Raw genomic sequence first — 21,215 nt, forward strand, 5'->3', positions numbered from 1 at the left:
CTGTGCGCAGTGCACATGCGCGGTGGGCGCATTGCGCATGTGCAGCCAGTGAGATGCTGATTGACAGGCAGAGGTGGTTGCGGTGCGGGAGAGGGCATGCCAATGACATTAGAATGCCGTTGGCGGGGCACGGTCTGGACAACAGAGGGGTGTCCAGATTGTTGGGGGAGTGGGCCGCGACAGCTTCGTGACGTCACACACAGCCACTGTGACCTGGGATGCGGCGGTTAGCCCCCTGCCAGCGCACAGGATCTGCGCTGGCAGAGAGCTACTTGTCAGGTACAAAAGCATCGCCGCCATGCAATGCTTTTGTACCTGTGCGGGGGGGAGGGGTAGGGTCTGACATGCAGGGCGGACTAGCCCTGTGCTGGGCGTCCCCATACATGTCAGAGAAACTGATCGTAGATGTGCTAAATTTATCACATCTATGATCAGGTCTAAATTGACCCCTAAATCATTTAATAAGCAAAATAATTAAATTTTTCAAAAAAACAAAACTCATGCTAATTGACAGTCATTATTTATAGTCTACAGAGATATATTCATTGGCCTTGAATATGATATATTTGACAATGAACAACTACAAAAACTACAAAATATGAGTCTACATCCTTTCACATAATCTTATCTCTAATGTAAGTATATATCTTGTAGTTCTAACTGAAATGAAACATGCTAATTATAAAAGAGTTATGTTTCAAGGATACATTCCAGACTGGAATCTAACCTTCTTTAAACTAAACTTTTTCATATGCCTCTGTCTTATTATTGTATGAATTGAACACAAAATGGATTCATGATAGTTAAGACACGGTTTCCACTCTGTCAGATCCAAACTCTGCAAATGTAAGATCGTTGGTAATAATAAGCTGGTAGCAATAATTTGCACTCAGCTTCATTGCAATACAATATATTTCCGAGCAAGGACAATTCTGTCACCTTAAAGGGGATACTTTTAAACTGTTAAATACACGGTCGAGTCACATTATTATGACCACCTCCTACATTTGATGTCAGCAGCACGTAGCCCATTGAAGTACATCACGTCGTGTGCTGGCTTGGTGGGTATATAAGGTGTGCAATAGCCGTCTGCACACATATCACTCACCGTCTGCACACATATCACTCATTGCTGTCATGGGTAAAAGGAGTGATTTATCCGTGTTGCAAATAAGGATGATTATTGGCTTTTCAGGCCAAGGGTGGCAGTATTTCTGAAACAGCGCATTTTGTAAGCTGTTCATGTGCTGCTGTGATGAAGGTGTATCGTGACTGGACAAATGGCACCATTGCAAATAACCGATGTGGAAACTGCGGAGCACCACCTGCCATTGACGTGAGAGGTGAATGTCAGCTACAAAGGTGCATGAGGCCCAACTGACACGCTACAGTGGAGCAGCTCCCCGTCAAAATATGCCTATATGACCATGTAACTTACTGCTAATATTATTGTGTTACAGCACAACCTGTGTTACATGAAGAGCTGCATGTGATTTTACTTAGTCTTCTTGCATTCCCCAGAAGACAGTTTCCTTCACACTCCACAAACATCTGTAGATGCCTAGCTCAGACATGTCCATGGTATTACCTCCATTACGTGCATATGCGCAGTATGAATGTTGACTTCCTGATCACACATACGCCCTATGCTCTAAGGCCCTCATTCCGAGTTGATCGCTCGCTAGCTACTTTTAGCAGCCGTGCAAACGCATAGTCGCCACCCACGGGGGAGTGTATTTTAGCATAGCAGGAGTGCGAACGCCTGTGCAGCAGAGCGCTTGCAAACACATTTTGTGCAGAACAAGACCAGCCCTGTAGTTACTTATTCTGTGTGATGATTGCTGCAACGAGTGACGCGGTAATGACGTCAGATACCCACCCAGCAAACGCCAGGAAACGCCTGCGTTTTTCCAAAGACTCCCAGAAAATGGTCAGTTGCCACCCAGACAATCTCCTTGCAAACAGCAGTGTGACTGAAAGCGTCGCTAGAACCTGTGCAAAACCACGTCGCCCGTTGTACCCGTACGACGCACGTGTGCATTGCGGTGCATACGCATGCGCAGATTAGCCCCGTTTTGCCATGATCGCTGCGCTGTGAAAATCCGTAGCGAGCGATCAACTCGGAATGAGGGCCTAAGTTCTTGAACACAATTCTTAAGCGTTGAATACCTGAAGGGTTTTGTACCCAGGAATTTCATTATTTTAGATAAGCATAACATGCATTGTAATGACTATTCCATGCAACATTATGAACCTGTAAGGAAACATCAACCAAAAGAAATGGACATATTTGTTGATAAATAAGAAGCATTAATGCATTTTTTTTGCCCCTTTTGAAAAGGGGTATTCAAGGTTGCTCATATACTTCCACTCTATTATGACCAGAATGTGAACTTGCAAATATTTATTCATTTACAGTTCTTTAGAATGTTTTCCTACCATGAAGAACATTTATACTCATATTCTGCACCGGGATAATATAGCTAAGGAGACACTTTCTCCTATGTCATATTATTGTACCAGGCCGCCGCCAGCAAGTGACAATGGCTCCCCAGACTCCAGAGATTTAGAGGGACATTTACTAAACAGTGATAAGAGCGAAGAAGTGAGCCAGTGGAGAAGTTGCCCCATCCACCAATCAGCAGCTCTGTATAATTTTATAGTATGCAAATTATAGATGTTTCTTCAGTGCTGATTGGTTGCCATGGGCAACTTCTCCACTGGCTCACTTCTCCACTCTTATCACTGCTTAGTAAATGTCCCCCTTAATCACTAACTGAGCTGCTGCAGTTATCAGCAGGGTGCAGGCAGCAGATATAGATGGATTTATCTGTGCCACTTATGCCCCACTGACAGCTGGCTCCAAAAGCCCAGTGCTTCCATTGCTCAGACCATGAGTTCCACTACTGACTAGAATAGGCTCTCTGCATTGTTTTGTAGTCAATAGATAGATACTGAAGTGTACCATTAGTTTTATAGATGTAGAGATGTAATATACTTGTTACAAATAGAAATATTATAGGATTGCACTATATAGAGCAGCAACGCATTGGCATGGCGGGAAAGTTCCCGCTTGGCCAGTCCATTTGACACAGAACTGCATGCGCAAATGGGCAATATTACCTGAGTCAAAATGGTCGTGGTGTGCTGCTATAGCCAGGAAAAGCATGGGCGTTGGTGATGGCGGCTCTATAAGTAAGTACATGTGCATCAGCATTTCTATCATGGGTGCAATGTGAGCGGTGCACACGGGCCCTTGGTCCAGGGGGTCCTACACCACACACATTGCACCCATCTCTGTTTTTATACTACCCTTCCGGAGTCCCATGACGAGAGCTGCAGCAGCAAAAATCACTTAAAAATGGCCGCCGTGCATGCGCATTTGATAATTAGTCTCTAGACCAATGCAGGCGTCATGTTTCTGGAAACCTGTGCATGCGCAGTAGACTCTGTCACAATTCCGGAGCCTACTACGCAGTGGAGACGATGGGGCCCACCCAGAGTCTGCTCAGAGGCCCCTCCTCTTTTAGTACTAGAGATGTGCGCCTGGCCATTTTTATTTTATTTTTTTATTTTTCTTTATCTTTTCATGCTTTTGTTTTGGATTGGTTTTGCCAAAATCACCCCTGTGTGTTTTTGGTTTTGGTTTTATTTATTAAAAAAACAACATAAAAACAGCTAAAATCACAGAATTTGAGGGTGTTTTTGTTCCTACGGTATTATTATCTTCAATAACACTCATTTCCAGTCTATTTTGAACACCTCCGAATATTGTTTTTATCCAGTTTAGGCCCAAAGGTTGTACCAAGGTAGCTGGATGGCTAAGTTAAGCGACAGAAGTGGGCGGCACAAACACCTGGCACATCTACGAGTAACTGGACGTTTTCTGGGAGGGTCAAGGAAAACGCAGGCGTGCCCAAGCATTTTCTGGGAGGGTGTGTGATGTCAGCTCAGGCCCGATCAGCCTGTGTGCATCACACTATAGGAGTAAGTCCTGGGCTGCGCACACACTGCACACACTGGTGAAACCACTCGATGGTGAGCAGGGGCGGATCCAGAAGAAAATGATAGGGGGGGCACCATGGAAGGGCCAAGTGTATTTGCGTGCGGCTTCGGTGCATGCGCTTCCAGAAATGGGGTATGTCCCCACTACAAGGGGCAGCGTGTGAGGGGCAGGGGGCAGCGTGTGAGGGGCAGCATGTGAGGTGCAGGGGGCAGCGTGTGAGGGGCAGGGTGAAGGCGGCAGTGTGTGAGAGGCAGGGTGCAGGGGGAAGCGTGTGAGGGGCAGGGGGCAGTGTGAGAGGGTCAGGGTGCAGCGTGTGAGGGGCAGGGTGTGAGGGGCAGGGGGCAGCATGTTAGGTGCAGGGGACAGCGTGTGAGGGACAGTGTATAGGGGGCAGTATGTGAGAGGCAGGGTGCAGGGGGAAGCTTGTGAGGGGCAGGGGGCAGCGTGTGAGGTGCAGGGGGCAGCGTGTGAGGGGCAGGGTGCAGGAGGCAGTGTGTGAGGGGCAGGGGCCAGGAGGCAGTGTGTGAGGGGCAGGGTGTGGGGGCAGTGTGTCAGAGGCACATACCACCATATACTACATATAGACCGTATCGCCCCCCCTTAGTGCCTGCCGCCGCAGCAGCAGCCGCACACACGTTAAAGGTAGCTGGCACAGGCTACACTAACAAATCCCCTCTTGCGCTATAAATGATATGGTATGGCTGAGAGTTCAATCAATCAAACTTGTTATTCCATATATTTTATATATTTTAATGCATAAAATATATATATATATATATATATATATATATATATATATATATTTCACAGATAAACAACTTGACCGGTCAATAAAATCACTAACACTAAATATTCATATACAGGTTGAGTATCCCATATCCAAATATTCCGAAATACGGAATATTCCGAAATACAGACTTTTTTGAGTGAGAGTGAGATAGTGAATCCTTTGTTTTTTGATGGCTCAATGTACACAAACTTTGTTTAATACACAAAGTTATTAAAAATATTGTATTAAATGACCTTCAGGCTATATGTATAAGGTGTATATGAAACATAAATGAATTGTGTGAATGTACACACACTTTGTTTAATGCACAAAGTTATAAAAAATATTGGCTAAAATGACCTTCAGGCTGCGTGTATAAGGTGTATATGAAACATAAATGCATTCTGTGCTTAGATTTAGGTCCCATCACCATGATATCTCATTATGGTATGCAATTATTCCGAAATACGGAAAAATCCGATATCCAAAATACCTCTGGTCCCAAGCATTTTGGATAAGGGATACTCAACCTGTATAATATTATAAACTTCCTAAGGAGGTGGATCTAAGCATACTCTGTTCACAGAAAAATATAATATTATAATAGTAAAAGTAAAACTCAGTCCATATATTCAATTCAAAAAATCAAATACCAGCTGTAATATGAACCCATGTAACAAATAGTATCCTTGAGAGTTACTTTGTATTAGAGTTCCTCAATGGGTTGCCGCTCAGCAAAGAAGAATAATAATGTTATAAGAAACCGCTCCACACTGGAGCCTTACGTGTGGCTTCCACCAGCAGTATTGACACGGGGAAGTCCCAATAACAGACGAGGCGGTCTCAGGCTACGGGAACCGGCCCCTGCGTTGGCGCCTGCTGTGCTGAATATTACCCGACTTCCAAGCTCTGTGAGTCCACACCTCTAAGTGCCTCCTGCAAGCACCAAAGTCGCGGTCTCTCTCCTCCCGATTTATGTCTGTCTGGAGACAGTAGCGCAGGATGGCAATGCAGTTGTGGGTTCAAAAGCTGGTACAGGGGTCCAATACTTCTGCTTCTGACGCGTTTCGCTCCTCTCACGGGGGCTTTATCAAATGACAGGGGGGGGCACGGGCCCGAGTGCCCCCCCCCCCCCTGGATCCGCCACTGATGGTGAGTGAGGGGCAAACAGATTTGCAGCTGTCCGCTGACTGAGGGACATTTTCGCACGGCGTACACATGCGATCGCACACTTGCACGGGGCGAATTTACACTCCTCCTGATTACAGGACGGCAAAATTAGCAGCACAGCGATCAGGGCTGAATTAGGCCCTGCGTCCCTTTTGGCCAGATTTTGGTATAACCCTGACATTAGAGGAATGCTGGTGAATAACTCCCAATATAAAATATTGCCGTTTACAGACGACCCTGTCTGCTCCCTAGACTTCCCTTCTCAATCTATTTTGGTAATTGGATGTCTATGGAAAACATAGTGGATATAAGGTTAATAATACCAAGATAGAAGCATCAGTGTTTTACCTTCCTCCAGTTACTGTTTTGTTTAATGTAAGGATAACTAGTGCATTTGAGCACAAAGTCCACCTCTCGTATGTGTTGTCTGATATCACAGTTGACACTGGAAATAAAGAATAACTGGAGCCATACAATCAAAGGCTGATGATAGGTTGTGCTGAGGATGTGGGACAGAAAGATCAGGACAGGAACCTGGACCCTTTTCTTCCAACTACAAGGTTTCGGTCTCAGCAGGGCCTGCAGGTAAACATTAGAGACACGCTCCATCAGCAAGCATAGGGGTACATGATTAGTTGGCTGTAATTGGCTCTGCATTGTGTTCATTCAACGAAATCTGTATATTCGCTCATACTGTATGCTGATGTGCAGTGGCATCTCAAGGCGGGTGCGGCCCGCACCCGGGTGTGATGCCTAGAAGGGGTGACATCAATCTGTGCGCTCCTCCGCAGTGACAGAAGCCAGGTGCTGCAGTGTGAAATTCTGCTACAGCACCCGACTCCTGTCATACCAGCACTGCAGACAGTGTCTGGGGGCAGCCCAGTACAGCCCAGCATCTCCGGCAGGGCCGTATTAAGCCTTGGGGGTGCCCGGGGCACTTAAGACAGGGTGGCCCCTATGGAAGGTGGGGGATGTATATTAAATTGTGCATACCGCCCAACATGTCCCATTCCAGGAGAGACACAATGCTCTCTTCCTGGACTTCCCACTTAATATTATGATTGGCGTCACCTGTGTTTAACTATTTAATTGATAAGAAAGGTGTTTCAACACAGGTGATTGAAATCATAAATTAAGAAGGAAGCCCGGGTAGAGAGTATTTTGTCCCTCCTGGAAAGGGTGTATATTAGATTTAAACTAATAGTGTAATAATGCCTGGGTACTGTTTATAGTGCCACCTAATTGAGAGACAACTATCTTATATACTTTTCTTGTAGTGTAACAAAGGCAACTTAACCTTAAAATACACATAGAAAAATAAAATAATTTATCTGGTCACATGCAAGAATAGCAGCAGCCTCTGTTCTACTTACACTCTGGGACAGGACTCAGGATGACTCTCTGTGTGTTTCTATCTCTAGACCCAAATGGTTTAGTAGCATAACAGTTTATACAAGACTCAGACACCCAGGCAGGGAAGAGGAGAAGCTGGGATCCCAGTGTCACCTACAGCTCTCTCCACCCTCTATCTCTCCTCTAGTTAGAAAGCTCTGTCGGTAGCTCATGAAACATGATACTCCTGTGTCTCTGCCTGCACTGCATACTGTCCTGCTCGCATTCTGGTTGTCAGATTCTGCTGCTTAAGAGGGAAAGCTAGTGATGTCAGTGTGCTCTGGCCGCGGGGGCCCCTGACAAAGGGGGCCCGGGGTACAGTATGCCCTGCATCCCCCCCTTAATCTGGCTATGATCTCCGGAGATGCTGAGCACGCCCTCGGAGTGACGATCCACGATGCCACTCCCCTTTTTTGGCCATGCCCCCTTTTGCCATGCGCGCCTCTGGCGCACTGGCATATGCAGTGTGTGCACCGGGTGTCACCACACCCGGTGACGCCTCTGCTGTTGTGTGTGGCCAGACAGCTATAGCCGTACTCTACACAGGGCCGTCTTTTCGTATGGGCTCAATGGGCTCTTGCCGAAGGGCCCCAGGAGTATAAGGGTCCTAGGCTGATAGATGAGGGTCTCCTTTTTCCAGGGGTACCAGATTTTTAAAAATCGGCCCTGGGGAACCGAAGATATCTGACTTAAAAGCAGTGGTCCCCATTCAAGCCTGTTAATTGCTATTCCCAGCCAGATATCTTCGATTCTGTCTGATTTAGAGTTTTTCTGAGGGTATAATCCAAAAACTAGGACTCTCCCATTTCGGTGGACACTGGCAGCTTGTTTCTACTATGCCCAGAACCAGAGATATCAGCCTTCAAGCAGCTGGTCTCTGCTCCAGGTCCGCACGCCTAATATGCAGTTTTAGATTTTCGTTGGTGGATTGCTCTGGCTCCTGAACTCTGATCCTCAAGTCCCCAGAACCTTCTGAAAGGTGGGACTCTCTAGTTTTTTATCCCATTCAATCTAAGAAATATAGTTTCAGGAACTTGAGATATCTGCAGTCAAGCATGCTGCCCTCCCACCGGAAAATGATAAATATTAAGCCCACTCCACAATCCAACCCTCCCTTATGTATTAAACACCCCCTACCACCCTGGAAGTCATGTACCAGGGCTTCTTCAATCAGCCCAATGCCCCCTTCTACAGTTTAGCCCTATCTGTGTAGTAAAGGAGTAATTAGCAGAAATTATTGCTCCAGGTTCTACATGCTGAGCGGAAAATAGAACATCCCCTACCGCCCGCGGGACATCGAAGCTGCCGCTGATAGCGCCCCCCCACCTGTACCGCTGGAGGATGGGTAGGGGACCCAGTGCATTGCTGTGCCCAGGGGCTTACACTGCTGTTAAGATGGCCCTGGCTCTACATCATCAGTGCGCACTTGCACCAGCCTTAGCCTTGGTGCAAAAGATTAATCTGAAATCAGGCGTACTGACACTTGCGCATAACTCTGTATGACTCACAATCACACCAGCATGCCAGCTTGGAACTTAGCCTACGTGGAACACATTGAGGTGCGGTGAGGTCAATGCACCGGCTAGTATCAGAACCAGAATTACACACACATATATGAGTTTTGACTATAAAAATGATTAGAATAATACAAAGATGATATTACTAATACAAAGATCACATTTATAAGATATAAATATCTTCTTTGTATTATTAATATTGTTTTCATAGTAAAAAGTCTGGAGTATGACAGGTGAGGCTCTGCCTACCCTGATGGAACATCACTGGTGGAACACCCCATTACAGCCAAATGTCACCGCTTCAGTCACTAGTGGTGATATGCCTGAGGTTTGTGGTTGGATCCGGAGTATGGGACTGATTCAGACCTGAACGGTGCTGTGCGTGTTCGCACAGCAGCGATCAGGTCAGAACTGCACATGCGCCGAAATGCGCCGGCGCATACCAGACAGCCGACGGCTGTCTTAGCCCTGCGATCGCCTCTGCCTGATTGACAGGCAGAGGTGGTCGTTGGGCAGGAGGGGGCGGGACGGCAGCGTTTGGCTGCCGTTTAGGGGGCCCGGCTGGGCAATGCAGGCGTGCCCGGACCATTGGGGGGGCAGACCACGGCTGCTGCGTGACATCACATGCAGCCGCTGTGACCTGGGCAGCGACGAGTAGCTCCCTGCCAGCGCACAGGAGCTGCGTTGGCTGGGAGATGCGCTGGCTGGGAGTTACTCTTCAAGTACAAAAGCATCGTCACTGTGCGATGCTTTTGTACTTGTGCGACGGGGCAGGGACTGACATGCGGGGCGGGCTAGCCCTGTGCTGGGCGTCCCCCCGCATGTCAGTATGACTGGTGACTGATCGTATATGTGCTAACATCTACAGTCAGGTCTGAATCACCCCCTATGTGCACTGCGAAAACACGTAACATATGCTCCGCCAACGGACTCTGCTATAAACTCTCCATCAGCCTTTTTGTACTGTTATCACTAAGCTAAATCAGACAATTCTGCTCTCCTCGCAGTCCTTTACCTTGGAAAGCTGCTGGAAACACTGACACATTGCAGCCAGTAATAACAAAGGGAGGATATAGCTTGCAGGACACACTGTGATGCTGCAAAGATCTGTGTGCAGAAACGAAACTGTTAGCAGCGAGCACAACAAACAAGTTTTGAAACAGTATTGAAACATGTTTTTACCAGGTTAACCCATTATAATATGGATTCCACATACCACATGTAATTGCGGTGTTGGGCCTGTTTATACTGTTGCTACATTGAAGACATGTTGCACACGAAATGTTATCAGTCATTATATTGACAATCACATGTAAGGCGCAATAATGTCAACATGGTTTTATTGTTGATATTGATATTGACCATGTAACAGTCACCATGCAGTCAGTGATGTTATAATGTTAACATTTTGCCATGGTGGATCAGCATTGACTTACAGTACCTTCTCCCGGCAGACATGTGACCATCACTTCCAGGTGAGAGCTGCAGTCCTCCAGCGTTACGGTAAGTATATTTCCCCTAACCCTTACCCTCATTCTAGTGCCAACCCTAATTTCCCCCTATATCCTAACCGTTGTTCTAGTGCCTAACCCTAACCTCCCCACGTACAGTAACTTGACTCTTACCCTCACTCTAGTGCCTAACCCCAACCTCCCCCATAGCCTAACTCTTACCCTCACTCTACTGCCTAACCCTAAACTCCCCCCATAGCCTAACTCTTACCCTCACTCTACTGCCTAACCCCAAGCTCCCCCCATAGCCTAACTCTTACCCTCACTCTAGTGCCTAACCCTACGCTTCCCCCATAGCCTAAATATTACCCTCACTCTACTGTCTAACCCTAAGCTCCCCCCATAGCCTAACTCTTACCCTCACTCTACTGCCTAACCCTAAGCTCCCCCCATAGCCTAACTCTTACCCTCACTCTAGTGCCTAACCCTAACCTCCCCCCATAGCCTAAATATTACCCTCACTCTACTGTCTAACCCTAACCTCCCCCCGGGTGTACTATGATATCCTGGCGCCCAGCAGGTTGCAGGTTGATAGATAGACAGTGTCTAGTTAGACAGTCAATAGATAGACACCATATGTTAGACAGATATTAGGTCAACAGGGTCAAAAGGTTGACATGAAAAAGGTAGACAGCACAAAAGGTCAACAGGGTCAAAAGGTCAACAGGGTCAAAAGGTCGACATGCAATTGGTCTACACAAAAAAAGGTAGACACCATGGGGGTAATTCCAAGTTGATCGCAGCATCAAATTTGTTAGCAGTTGGGCAAAGCCATGTGCACTGCAGGGGGGGCAGATATAACATGTGCAGAGAGAGTTAGATTTGGGTGTGGTGTGTTCAAACTGAAATCTAAATTGCAGTGTAAAAATAAAGCAGCCAGTATTTACCCTGCACAGAAACAAAATAACCCACCCAAATCTAACTCTCTATGCACATGTTATATCTGCCCCCCCCCCCCCTGCAGTGCACATGGTTTTACCCAACTGCTAACACATTTGATGCTGCGATCAACTCAGAATTACCCCCCATGTTTTTTGCATTTTTGTTGTTTGTGTGGATAGTTTTGTCATCTGGGACGCCGAATTGTAGAAAGTCATACCCTCGCAGGGGGTCGCTTCACTCACCACGCTTCGGGCTCGCTACGCTCGCCACAAGGTTTATATCCAACTCTATGCCGACATGGATAGGGAAGGTTTGAAATAGTCCAAAAATAGTACACATAAAATGTAAAAAAAGTGTGTCTATCTTTTTTATGTCGACCATTTTCATGTCGACCTTTTAACCCTGTCGACATTTTGACCCTGTAGACCGTTTGTACTCTCTACCTTTTTCATGTCAACCTTTTGACCCTGTCGACCTAATGTCTGTCTAACATATGGTGTCTATCTATTGACTGTCTAACTAGACACTGTCTATCAACCGGATACCGGCCAGCATACTGGCGCTGGACTAACCACGCTGTTTATGGACACCCCAAGAGGGAGAATAGTTGTCGTATCCCGGCGGTCGGGATCCCGGAGCCAGCATGCTGAGCGCCAGGATCCCAACAGCCGGGATATCGAATGCTTCCCCTCCCCCCCAAACCCTCACTCTAGTGCCTAACCCTAATCTCCACCCCCAGACTTCCTCCGTAGCCTACTGCTAACCTTCAGCCGCAGCCCAACTCTATCCCTCCCACCCGCAGCTTAACCCTTATGTCAACATTCTGACAATGTCAACATTTCACCTGTCAACATTCTGAGAATGTCAACTTGTTGCCTGTCAACATTTTTACAGTGTCAACATCATAACTGTCAACATTGTTATTGTCAAGCTTTTGACTACATCCCATTGAAGATATAGGGGTCTAATCAACACGAGGACTACTGCAATGAAATCACAGACTTCTCTTGCAGTCCATCTAATTTAAGTTTTACTGCAGTCCCCATACCCTGCTATAGGAAATACACAGTGACTCAATATAACAAGTGACAGGTAGCAATACTTTCTGTTGTTCAGTAATGCCATCTGTAGATAGCCATACCCAATACACAGCAATGGGAGCCACAAAGCCAGAGAGGCTTCACAAAATCCAAACTGGGTCCATGTCCCAAATGCACATGTGGTGTTTACGCAAATTATTGGAACTCCTTGTCGGCTGCTGGTGGGGGGGTGAACACCAACACATATCTGCAGGGTTTTTGTTGAGGCTCCAAGAGGAACCCAGACTAATAAATTACACATAAAATGCCTTCTGTATCGCTTTGATATGCAGCAGTATGGATTGAAACCGATGACCTAAAACGGATAGTTTCCATAGGTGGTCGTTCCGAGTTGTTCGCTCGTTGCCGTTTTTCGCAACGGAGCGATTAGGTGGAAAATGCACATGCGCATGGTACGCAGCGCGCATGCGTTCAGTAATTTAACACAAAACTTTGGAGATTTGCACAAGCTCGAGCAACGTTTTTTCATCGCTCGAGTGATCGTAGTGTGATTGACAGGAAGTGGGTGTTTCTGGGCGGAAACTGGCCGTTTTCAGGGAGTGTGCTAAAAAACGCAGGCTTTCCAGGTAAAAACGCGGGATTGGCTGGAGAAACGGGGGAGTGGCTGGCCGAACGCAGGGCGTGTTTGTGACGTCAAACCAGGAACTAAACGGACTGAGGTGACCGCAATCTAGGAGTAGGTCTGGAGCTACTCAGAAACTGCAAGGTGTTATTTAGTGGCAATTCTGCTAATCTTTCGTTCGCTATTCTGCTAAGCTAAGATACACTCCCAGAGGGCGGCGGCCTAGCGTGTGCAATGCTGCTAAAAGCAGCTAGCGAGCGAACAACTCGGAATGAGGTCCATAGTTATTTCCATTTTCAGATCATACTCCAGATAAAAAAAAGATGATACAATAAAATGAAGTAGAGATTAGAGAGATTTATTGCCTCCATAATAAGAAAATGATTAGTGTCCACAGTGTATAATAAGTATAATAAGTATAATAAGATCTGCAGTTCGCGTTTCCAGAAATCCAAATCCACCCAAATTTTGAGGATCTGAATCAAACCAAAACTCAGCCTGGATCTTCCGTGGAGATCTGGCTGAACTGATTCCCAGTTCAGATATTCCCACTGTTCGGAATTCAGATTTTAAATCTGGATTTTGAGGTTTAGATTGCAAAAATTACCTAATTTTAGCTTCTTTTTTTTATTGATAATGAATTAGAACCAAAACCAAAATACAGGGGTCCGCAGACATCTCTAATAATAATCTCTAATAATAAGTAGCTACAGTAGTAGTAGTAAATAATAAAGCCCCTGGTAGAAAGCAATAAAATACTAATGCCTCCTTATTATATGGCTCTATTTGCGACTGCATAAAGATATGTATCATACAAGGCGGCACTCACAGGACTTGCACATGTTAAGACTCACCAGACACCATGTGATGTGTCCCACACTGATGTGTACTCGTTAGGAGTTGTAGCATATCTCCCAACTTTCTAGATGCCAGGGTCGGGATGGCTTACGGTGGTAGGGGCATGGTCTTGGCGGAGTGGGAATGGCCGAGCGTCACGGACCCGTTTTTTGGGTCATTTTGGGGGCGTCCCCGAGCAGCTGGGCAGCCCCCTGCTCCCCTCCCAGCATTGAATAGGTGCCATGCACGTGCACACAGCATGTATTCAGAGATCACACACTGCTTTACAGAGCAGAGCAGCAGGTGATCAAAGCCTCCCGAACTGCCCCCCAACCGCCCACGGGACACTGCAACCCACGGGAGGGACAGCGGGACAGTGTCCGAATAGAGGGACTGTCCTGCTGAAATCGGGACAGTTGGGAGGTATGTTATAGGCACCCATTTATCAAGCCTCGGGGAGTGATAAATAGCACAGTGATAAAGTACCAACCCACTAGCTCCTATCGATAATGTTACAGGCTGTGTTTGAAAAATGACAGTTAGGAGCTGATTGGCTGGTACTTTATCATGGTGCTATTTATCACTTGCCCAGGCTTAATAAATCTGGGCCCGAGTTAATTAGATTTTATATGACCTTTTTCTTAACCATCACATTCTTTGTGCCATGTACAATAACTGCTATGATTCTTTATAATATCCCTGCTAGGTGTGTCTGATCAGCATGGTGCCACTGAATTGTATAAAGCAGGACCTACATATTGGTGTTCAAGCATTTTGTATAATATATGTTACCTTGCATGCATATAGGTGGTCATTCCGAGTTGATCGCAGCCAGCAACTTTTTGCTGCTGCTGCGATCAACAGTCCACGCCTATGGGGGAGTGTATTTTAGCTTAGCAGGGCTGCGATCGCTTGTGCAGCCCTGCTAAGCTAAAAAAAATTCAAGCAGAACAAGACTAGGCCTGAACATACTTACCCTGTGCGATGGATCCAGCAATGATGGGCTCGGCTTTGACGTCACTCCTCCGCCCTCCGATGTCCTGGACACACCTGTGTTTTACTCACCACGCCCCGAAAACGGCTCCAAACGGTCAGGATCCGCCCTGCCACGCCTCCTTCCTGTCAATCTTCTTAGCGTTCGCCTCTGCGACCGCTTCAGTCAGTAGCCGCGACGTAACCCGGCGATGTCAGACATCCGCCCTCCGTTCTTCTGTACACGCATTACCACTCCCCGAAAATGGCCGCCAAAGGTTTGGATCTGCCCAGGAACGCCTTCTTTCTGTCAATCTTCTTGAGGTCGGCTCTGCGACCGCTTTCTTCATAGGATGCGACGTAACCCCGCGACCCCTGTTGCCGGGCAACGTCGCGGACGCACACCGATGACGCACTTTAGGTTGACAACTTCAATTCTGAGTGGCCTGGCGCGGGCATGTGACCTGCCTCCCGGAAGACGCCGGTCACTGAGTGATCTCATCTTTATAAGGTAAGATGTTTCTATGTTTGATTAACCTGATGAAAATACCATATTAAACGACATTGAAACGTTGCCAAATAATCTCTGCCGCCTTAGTACTTTTAATTCAGTCACCAGGAGTCCTAACCGCTGTTTATACTGTACTACAGATGTGTCCACATACATCTTTGCTATATCCGGCCATGCATGGCTTGGTTTAACATACTATAGACTCAGAGATTTAGCCATGCCTTGTGATTTTTCTTAACTTGCTTCTTTAATATGTTACTTTATACATATTCTATTATGGCAAACATAAATGTAAAATTCCATCCACTCGTTACATATGCAAAACACCTTAGCCATGTTTTGCATGTTGTGCCAAATTTAGCAAATTAGCAAAGATGTAAGTGGACACATCTGTATCTCTTGTTTGGGAACCCGATGCATATATATATATATATATGTCAAACTTACCGCATACTTTACAAGCGCTGTACACCAAGATGCTGGCGATCGCCCAGATTAGGGAGAGCTCCATTGGAGAGCAGCGGTGTGTATCTCAGTGCTGAGCTCTTCTCAGATGAAGACTGTGTGAGGCTCTCTCAGTTATTGCACAATGTCACAATTAGTGGAAGGAAGCGATTGGTAAAAGATTTATAGCATGTTTTTTTCCAGGGGAGATTCCAGAATCCCTCACTGCTGGGTGGGATGTAAGAGCCTGTCACATGGGGAGATGTACTGTACCAGGCTTTGGAAAGAGATAAAGAAGTTGCACAATGCAAGCAATTGGATTCTAACTGTAATTTCAAAGACTGTGGGCCTAATTTTTACAATTGGCCCACGGGCGTTTGCGCAGCGCCCGTCCTGTGCATGCGCCCGCACTTTCTGCGGGGGGAAGGGGGGGCGCAGAAAATGCTATCGCCTCTCCCTGTCAATCAGGCAGAGGCAGACGCGGGGCGGGCAACCCTCTGTTTCCAGGGAGGAGACGAAGCGTTGCGGGGGCGGTGCGGCACGAATGGGGGGCAGAGGCGGCCGTACAGGGGGGAAGGGGGGTGTCGGGGGTGTGATCACGGCGGCTGCGATATGATATGAAGGGGGGCAGGCGGCGGTCAGCATGCTGGGTGGCCTTGCCCTGCGATGGGCGGCCCCCGGCATACTAGGAAAAGAATAGCTAATTCTGCTAATTAGTAGAATTTGCTATCCTTACTGAATTAGGCCCTGTGCTTGATAAATAACAGTTAAGAGCTGATTTGTTGCTTTGGGCATCTCCTCCACTTTATCTCTCTCCTAGGGTTCATAAGTCTCAATCACAATATCCAGGAGAATCCGAAACAGGTGGACTCTGGACAGAATAATATATAGTGCATATCATCATACTGAGCAATAATTAGCTAATGTGACTGATGAATTCATCTATAAGGTGCATAACAAGCATTATATTAGGAATTTTCCTAGAGAAGACTGCAGGTTCCCTTTTCTGTGCGGATGGGAAGAATTCCAATGTAACATACAAGAAATGAGAACAACCCGTGCTGATTTCTGTGTGCAAATAAATATTTAAAAGATTATACATCTATTTAAAAGAAGGATGAAGGACGTAGCTATTTGAAAGATTACCAGCAGGCAGGGCAAATGAGAGCTGAACAGGCCCGGGTACTGGGGAGTAAAGCCAAATCTGGGAGGTGTGGCAATGCCCCCTCTCCAGGAAATAACATAGAAAATATTGCTCCTGCAAAATGGGACAGCTATCACATACCCAGGTAATCAGTACCTATCCCCCCCCCCCCCCTCGTCTCGCCCATGCCAGCAGGATGTTCACATATTTTCATAATGACCAGGTCTCAGAGAAAATAAAGAAAAATCAGGGCTGCTGCAAAGTTTAGCGCAAGTCATCCATAACTGTGTGTATATTCTCCAGTATGCAGAGTAGTACAGATCTCTGTGAGCACACCGGTGCCTAGCCGTATGCTTGGTTTGATGCATGTCATCATCATCATCATAATTGTGTACGTGCAACAACCCTGTTGCAGAATATGAGTCAGAAAACAGACATACAGTATGTACAGCTCTGCATGGCCCACAGACAAGCCCTTATGGATCCCTGACTACTGTATATGGGAACATCCCTCTAGTGGCATGTAGAGATGTGGTAAAAACATGTACAACTCGTCATCACCTATAAATGCGCAAACTTGATTCTGAAGCATGCTCATTGTAAATATACAGTAGGCATACGTCCAGCTCTACATCAGCCCTTTAGTGTGCCCCACTGGCGATGAACTAAACATGGGCACAGAGAGGTTAGACAGACCCAGGTATTGAAATTGGGGGAGTGGCATAAGATCCCTCCTTGGATAAAATAAATACCTATAAAATCTTACCGAGCTGCATCGAGGGGGGTGTGGGTGGGGTTCAGGGGTGTCATTTGCCTCACAGCCGGGGGGAAGATTTTTGGAGAAGGAAGGGATAGGGGTGGGGGGAATCTAGTAGAGATGAGCGCCTGAAATTTTTCGGGTTTTGTGTTTTGGTTTTGGGTTCGGTTCCGCGGCCGTGTTTTGGGTTCGACCGCGTTTTGGCAAAACCTCACCGAATTTTTTTTGTCGGATTCGGGTGTGTTTTGGATTCGGGTGGTTTTTTCAAAAAACCCTAAAAAACATCTTAAAACATTGAATTTGGGGGTCATTTTGATCCCATAGTATTATTAACCTCAATAACCATAATTAACACTCATTTTCAGTCTATTCTGAACACCTTACACCTCACAATATTATTTTTAGTCCTAAAATTTGCACCGAGGTCGCTGGATGACTAAGCTCAGCGACCCTAGTGGCCGACACAAACACCGGGCCCATCTAGGAGTGGCACTGCAGTGTCACGCAGGATGTCCCTTCCAAAAAACCCTCCCCAAACAGCACATGACGCAAAGAAAAAAAGAGGCGCAATGAGGTAGCTGTGTGAGTAAGATTAGCGACCCTAGTGGCCGACACAAACACCGGGCCCATCTAGGAGTGGCACTGCAGTGTCACGCAGGATGTCCCTTCCAAAAAACCCTCCCCAAACAGCACATGACGCAAAGAAAAAAAGAGGCGCAATGAGGTAGCTGTGTGAGTAAGATTAGCGACCCTAGTGGCCGACACAAACACCTGGCCCATCTAGGAGTGGCACTGCAGTGTCACGCAGGATGTCCCTTCCAAAAAACCCTCCCCAAACAGCACATGACGCAAAGAAAAAAAGAGGCGCAATGAGGTAGCTGACTGTGTGAGAAAGATAAGCGACCCTAGTGGCCGACACAAACACCGGGCCCATCTAGGAGTGGCACTGCAGTGTTACGCAGGATGTCCCTTCCAAAAAACCCTCCCCAAACAGCACATGACGCAAAGAAAAATAAAAGAAAAAAGAGGTGCAAGATGGAATTGTCCTTGGGCCCTTCCCACCCACCCTTATGTTGTATAAACAAAACAGGACATGCACACTTTAACCAACCCATCATTTCAGTGACAGGGTCTGCCACACGACTGTGACTGAAATGACGGGTTGGTTTGGACCCCCACCAAAAAAGAAGCAATTAATCTCTCCTTGCACAAACTGGCTCTACAGAGGCAAGATGTCCACCTCATCATCATCCTCCGATATATCACCGTGTACATCCCCCTCCTCACAGATTATCAATTCGTCCCCACTGGAATCCACCATGTCAGCTCCCTGTGTACTTTGTGGAGGCAATTGCTGCTGGTCAATGTCTCCGCGGAGGAATTGATTATAATTCATTTTAATGAACATCATCTTCTCCACATTTTCTGGATGTAACCTCGTACGCCGATTGCTGACAAGGTGAGCGGCGGCACTAAACACTCTTTCGGAGTACACACTTGTGGGAGGGCAACTTAGGTAGAATAAAGCCAGTTTGTGCAAGGGCCTCCAAATTGCCTCTTTTTCCTGCCAGTATAAGTACGGACTGTGTGACGTGCCTACTTGGATGCGGTCACTCATATAATCCTCCACCATTCTATCAATGGTGAGAGAATCATATGCAGTGACAGTAGACGACATGTCCGTAATGGTTGTCAGGTCCTTCAGTCCGGACCAGATGTCAGCATCAGCAGTCGCTCCAGACTGCCCTGCATCACCGCCAGCGGGTGGGCTCGGAATTCGGATTTGGGATTTCGAAGAATGCACAGTTCTTTGCTGTGCTGCTTTTGCCAGCTTGAGTCTTTTCATTTTTCTAGCGAGAGGCTGAGTGCTTCCATCCTCATGTGAAGCTGAACCACTAGCCATGAACATAGGCCAGGGCCTCAGCCGTTCCTTGCCACTCCGTGTGGTAAATGGCATATTGGCAAGTTTACGCTTCTCCTCCGACAATTTTATTTTAGGTTTTGGAGTCCTTTTTTTTCTGATATTTGGTGTTTTGGATTTGACATGCTCTGTACTATGACATTGGGCATCGGCCTTGGCAGACGACGTTGCTGGCATTTCATCGTCTCGGCCATGACTAGTGGCAGCAGCTTCAGCACGAGGTGGAAGTGGATCTTGATCTTTCCCTAATTTTGGAACCTCAACTTTTTTGTTCTCCATATTTTATAGGCAGAACTAAAAGGCACCTCAGGTAAACAATGGAGATGGATGGATTGGATACTAGTATACAATTATGGACGGACTGCCACGGTTAGGTGGTATAAAAAAACCACGGTTAGGTGGTATATAATACAATTATGGATGGACGGACTGCCTGCCGAGTTCCGACACAGAGGTAGCCACAGCCGTGAACTACCGCACTGTACACTGGTTGATAAAGAGATAGTAGTATACTCGTAACAACTAGTATGACACTATGACGACGGTATAAAGAATGAAAAAAAAACCACGGTTAGGTGGTATATATTATAATAATAATACAATTATGGATGGACGGACTGCCTGCCGACTGCCGACACAGAGGTAGCCACAGCCGTGAACTACCGCACTGTACACTGGTTGATAAAGAGATAGTAGTATACTCGTAACAACTAGTATGACACTATGACGACGGTATAAAGAATAAAAAAAAAACCACGGTTAGGTGGTATATATTATAATAATAATACAATTATGGATGGACGGACTGCCTGCCGACTGCCGACACAGAGGTAGCCACAGCCGTGAACTACCGCACTGTACACTGGTTGATAAAGAGATAGTAGTATACTCGTAACAACTAGTATGACACTATGACGACGGTATAAAGAATGAAAAAAAAACCACGGTTAGGTGGTATATATTATAATAATAATACAATTATGGATGGACGGACTGCCTGCCGACTGCCGACACAGAGGTAGCCACAGCCGTGAACTACCGCACTGTACACTGGTTGATAAAGAGATAGTAGTATACTCGTAACAACTAGTATGACACTATGACGACGGTATAAAGAATGAAAAAAAAACCACGGTTAGGTGGTATATATTATAATAATAATACAATTATGGATGGACGGACTGCCTGCCGACTGCCGACACAGAGGTAGCCACAGCCGTGAACTACCGCACTGTACACTGGTTGATAAAGAGATAGTAGTATACTCGTAACAACTAGTATGACACTATGACGACGGTATAAAGAAAGAAAAAAAAATACCACAGTTAGGTGGTATATATTATAATAATAATACAATTATGGATGGACGGACTGCCTGCCGACTGCCGACACAGAGGTAGCCACAGCCGTGAACTACCGCACTGTACACTGGTTGATAAAGAGATAGTAGTATACTCGTAACAACTAGTATGACACTATGACGGTATAAAGAATGGAAAAAAAAACACGGTTAGGTGGTATATATTATAATAATAATACAATTATGGATGGACGGACTGCCTGCCGACTGCCGACACAGAGGTAGCCACAGCCGTGAACTACCGCACTGTACACTGGTTGATAAAGAGATAGTAGTATACTCGTAACAAGTATGACACTATGACGACGGTATAAAGAAAGAAAAAAAAATACCACGGTTAGGTGGTATATATTGTAATAC

The 21,215-nt window shown here is 46.3% G+C and overlaps 1 protein-coding gene across 8 annotated transcripts in view; it reads right to left on the reverse strand.

Annotated features, from left to right (window-relative positions):
* Positions 1 to 15,830, reverse strand: part of LOC134936441 (intercellular adhesion molecule 4-like) — a 68,346-nt gene extending 52,516 nt beyond the window's left edge. For 7 of the 8 annotated variants that reach the window (XR_010180493.1, XR_010180494.1, XM_063931469.1 and 4 more), the window contains exons 1-2: positions 15,677 to 15,764; positions 9,870 to 9,961 (exon numbers count right to left, since the gene is read on the reverse strand). Coding sequence is in view for 6 of the 8 variants with exons in the window: in XM_063931469.1 (XP_063787539.1) it covers positions 9,870 to 9,961; positions 15,677 to 15,681 (97 nt within the window). In the remaining 2 variants the exon portion in view is untranslated. Of the gene's footprint in view, positions 1 to 9,869; positions 9,962 to 15,676 lie in introns of all 8 variants that reach the window. The other variant, XM_063931470.1, reaches the window with a different exon arrangement.
* Positions 15,831 to 21,215: the final 5,385 nt, after the last annotated feature.

The sequence above is a fragment of the Pseudophryne corroboree genome, chromosome 6 (genome assembly GCF_028390025.1).
Source record: "Pseudophryne corroboree isolate aPseCor3 chromosome 6, aPseCor3.hap2, whole genome shotgun sequence".
Classification (NCBI taxonomy): Eukaryota; Metazoa; Chordata; class Amphibia; order Anura; family Myobatrachidae; genus Pseudophryne; species Pseudophryne corroboree.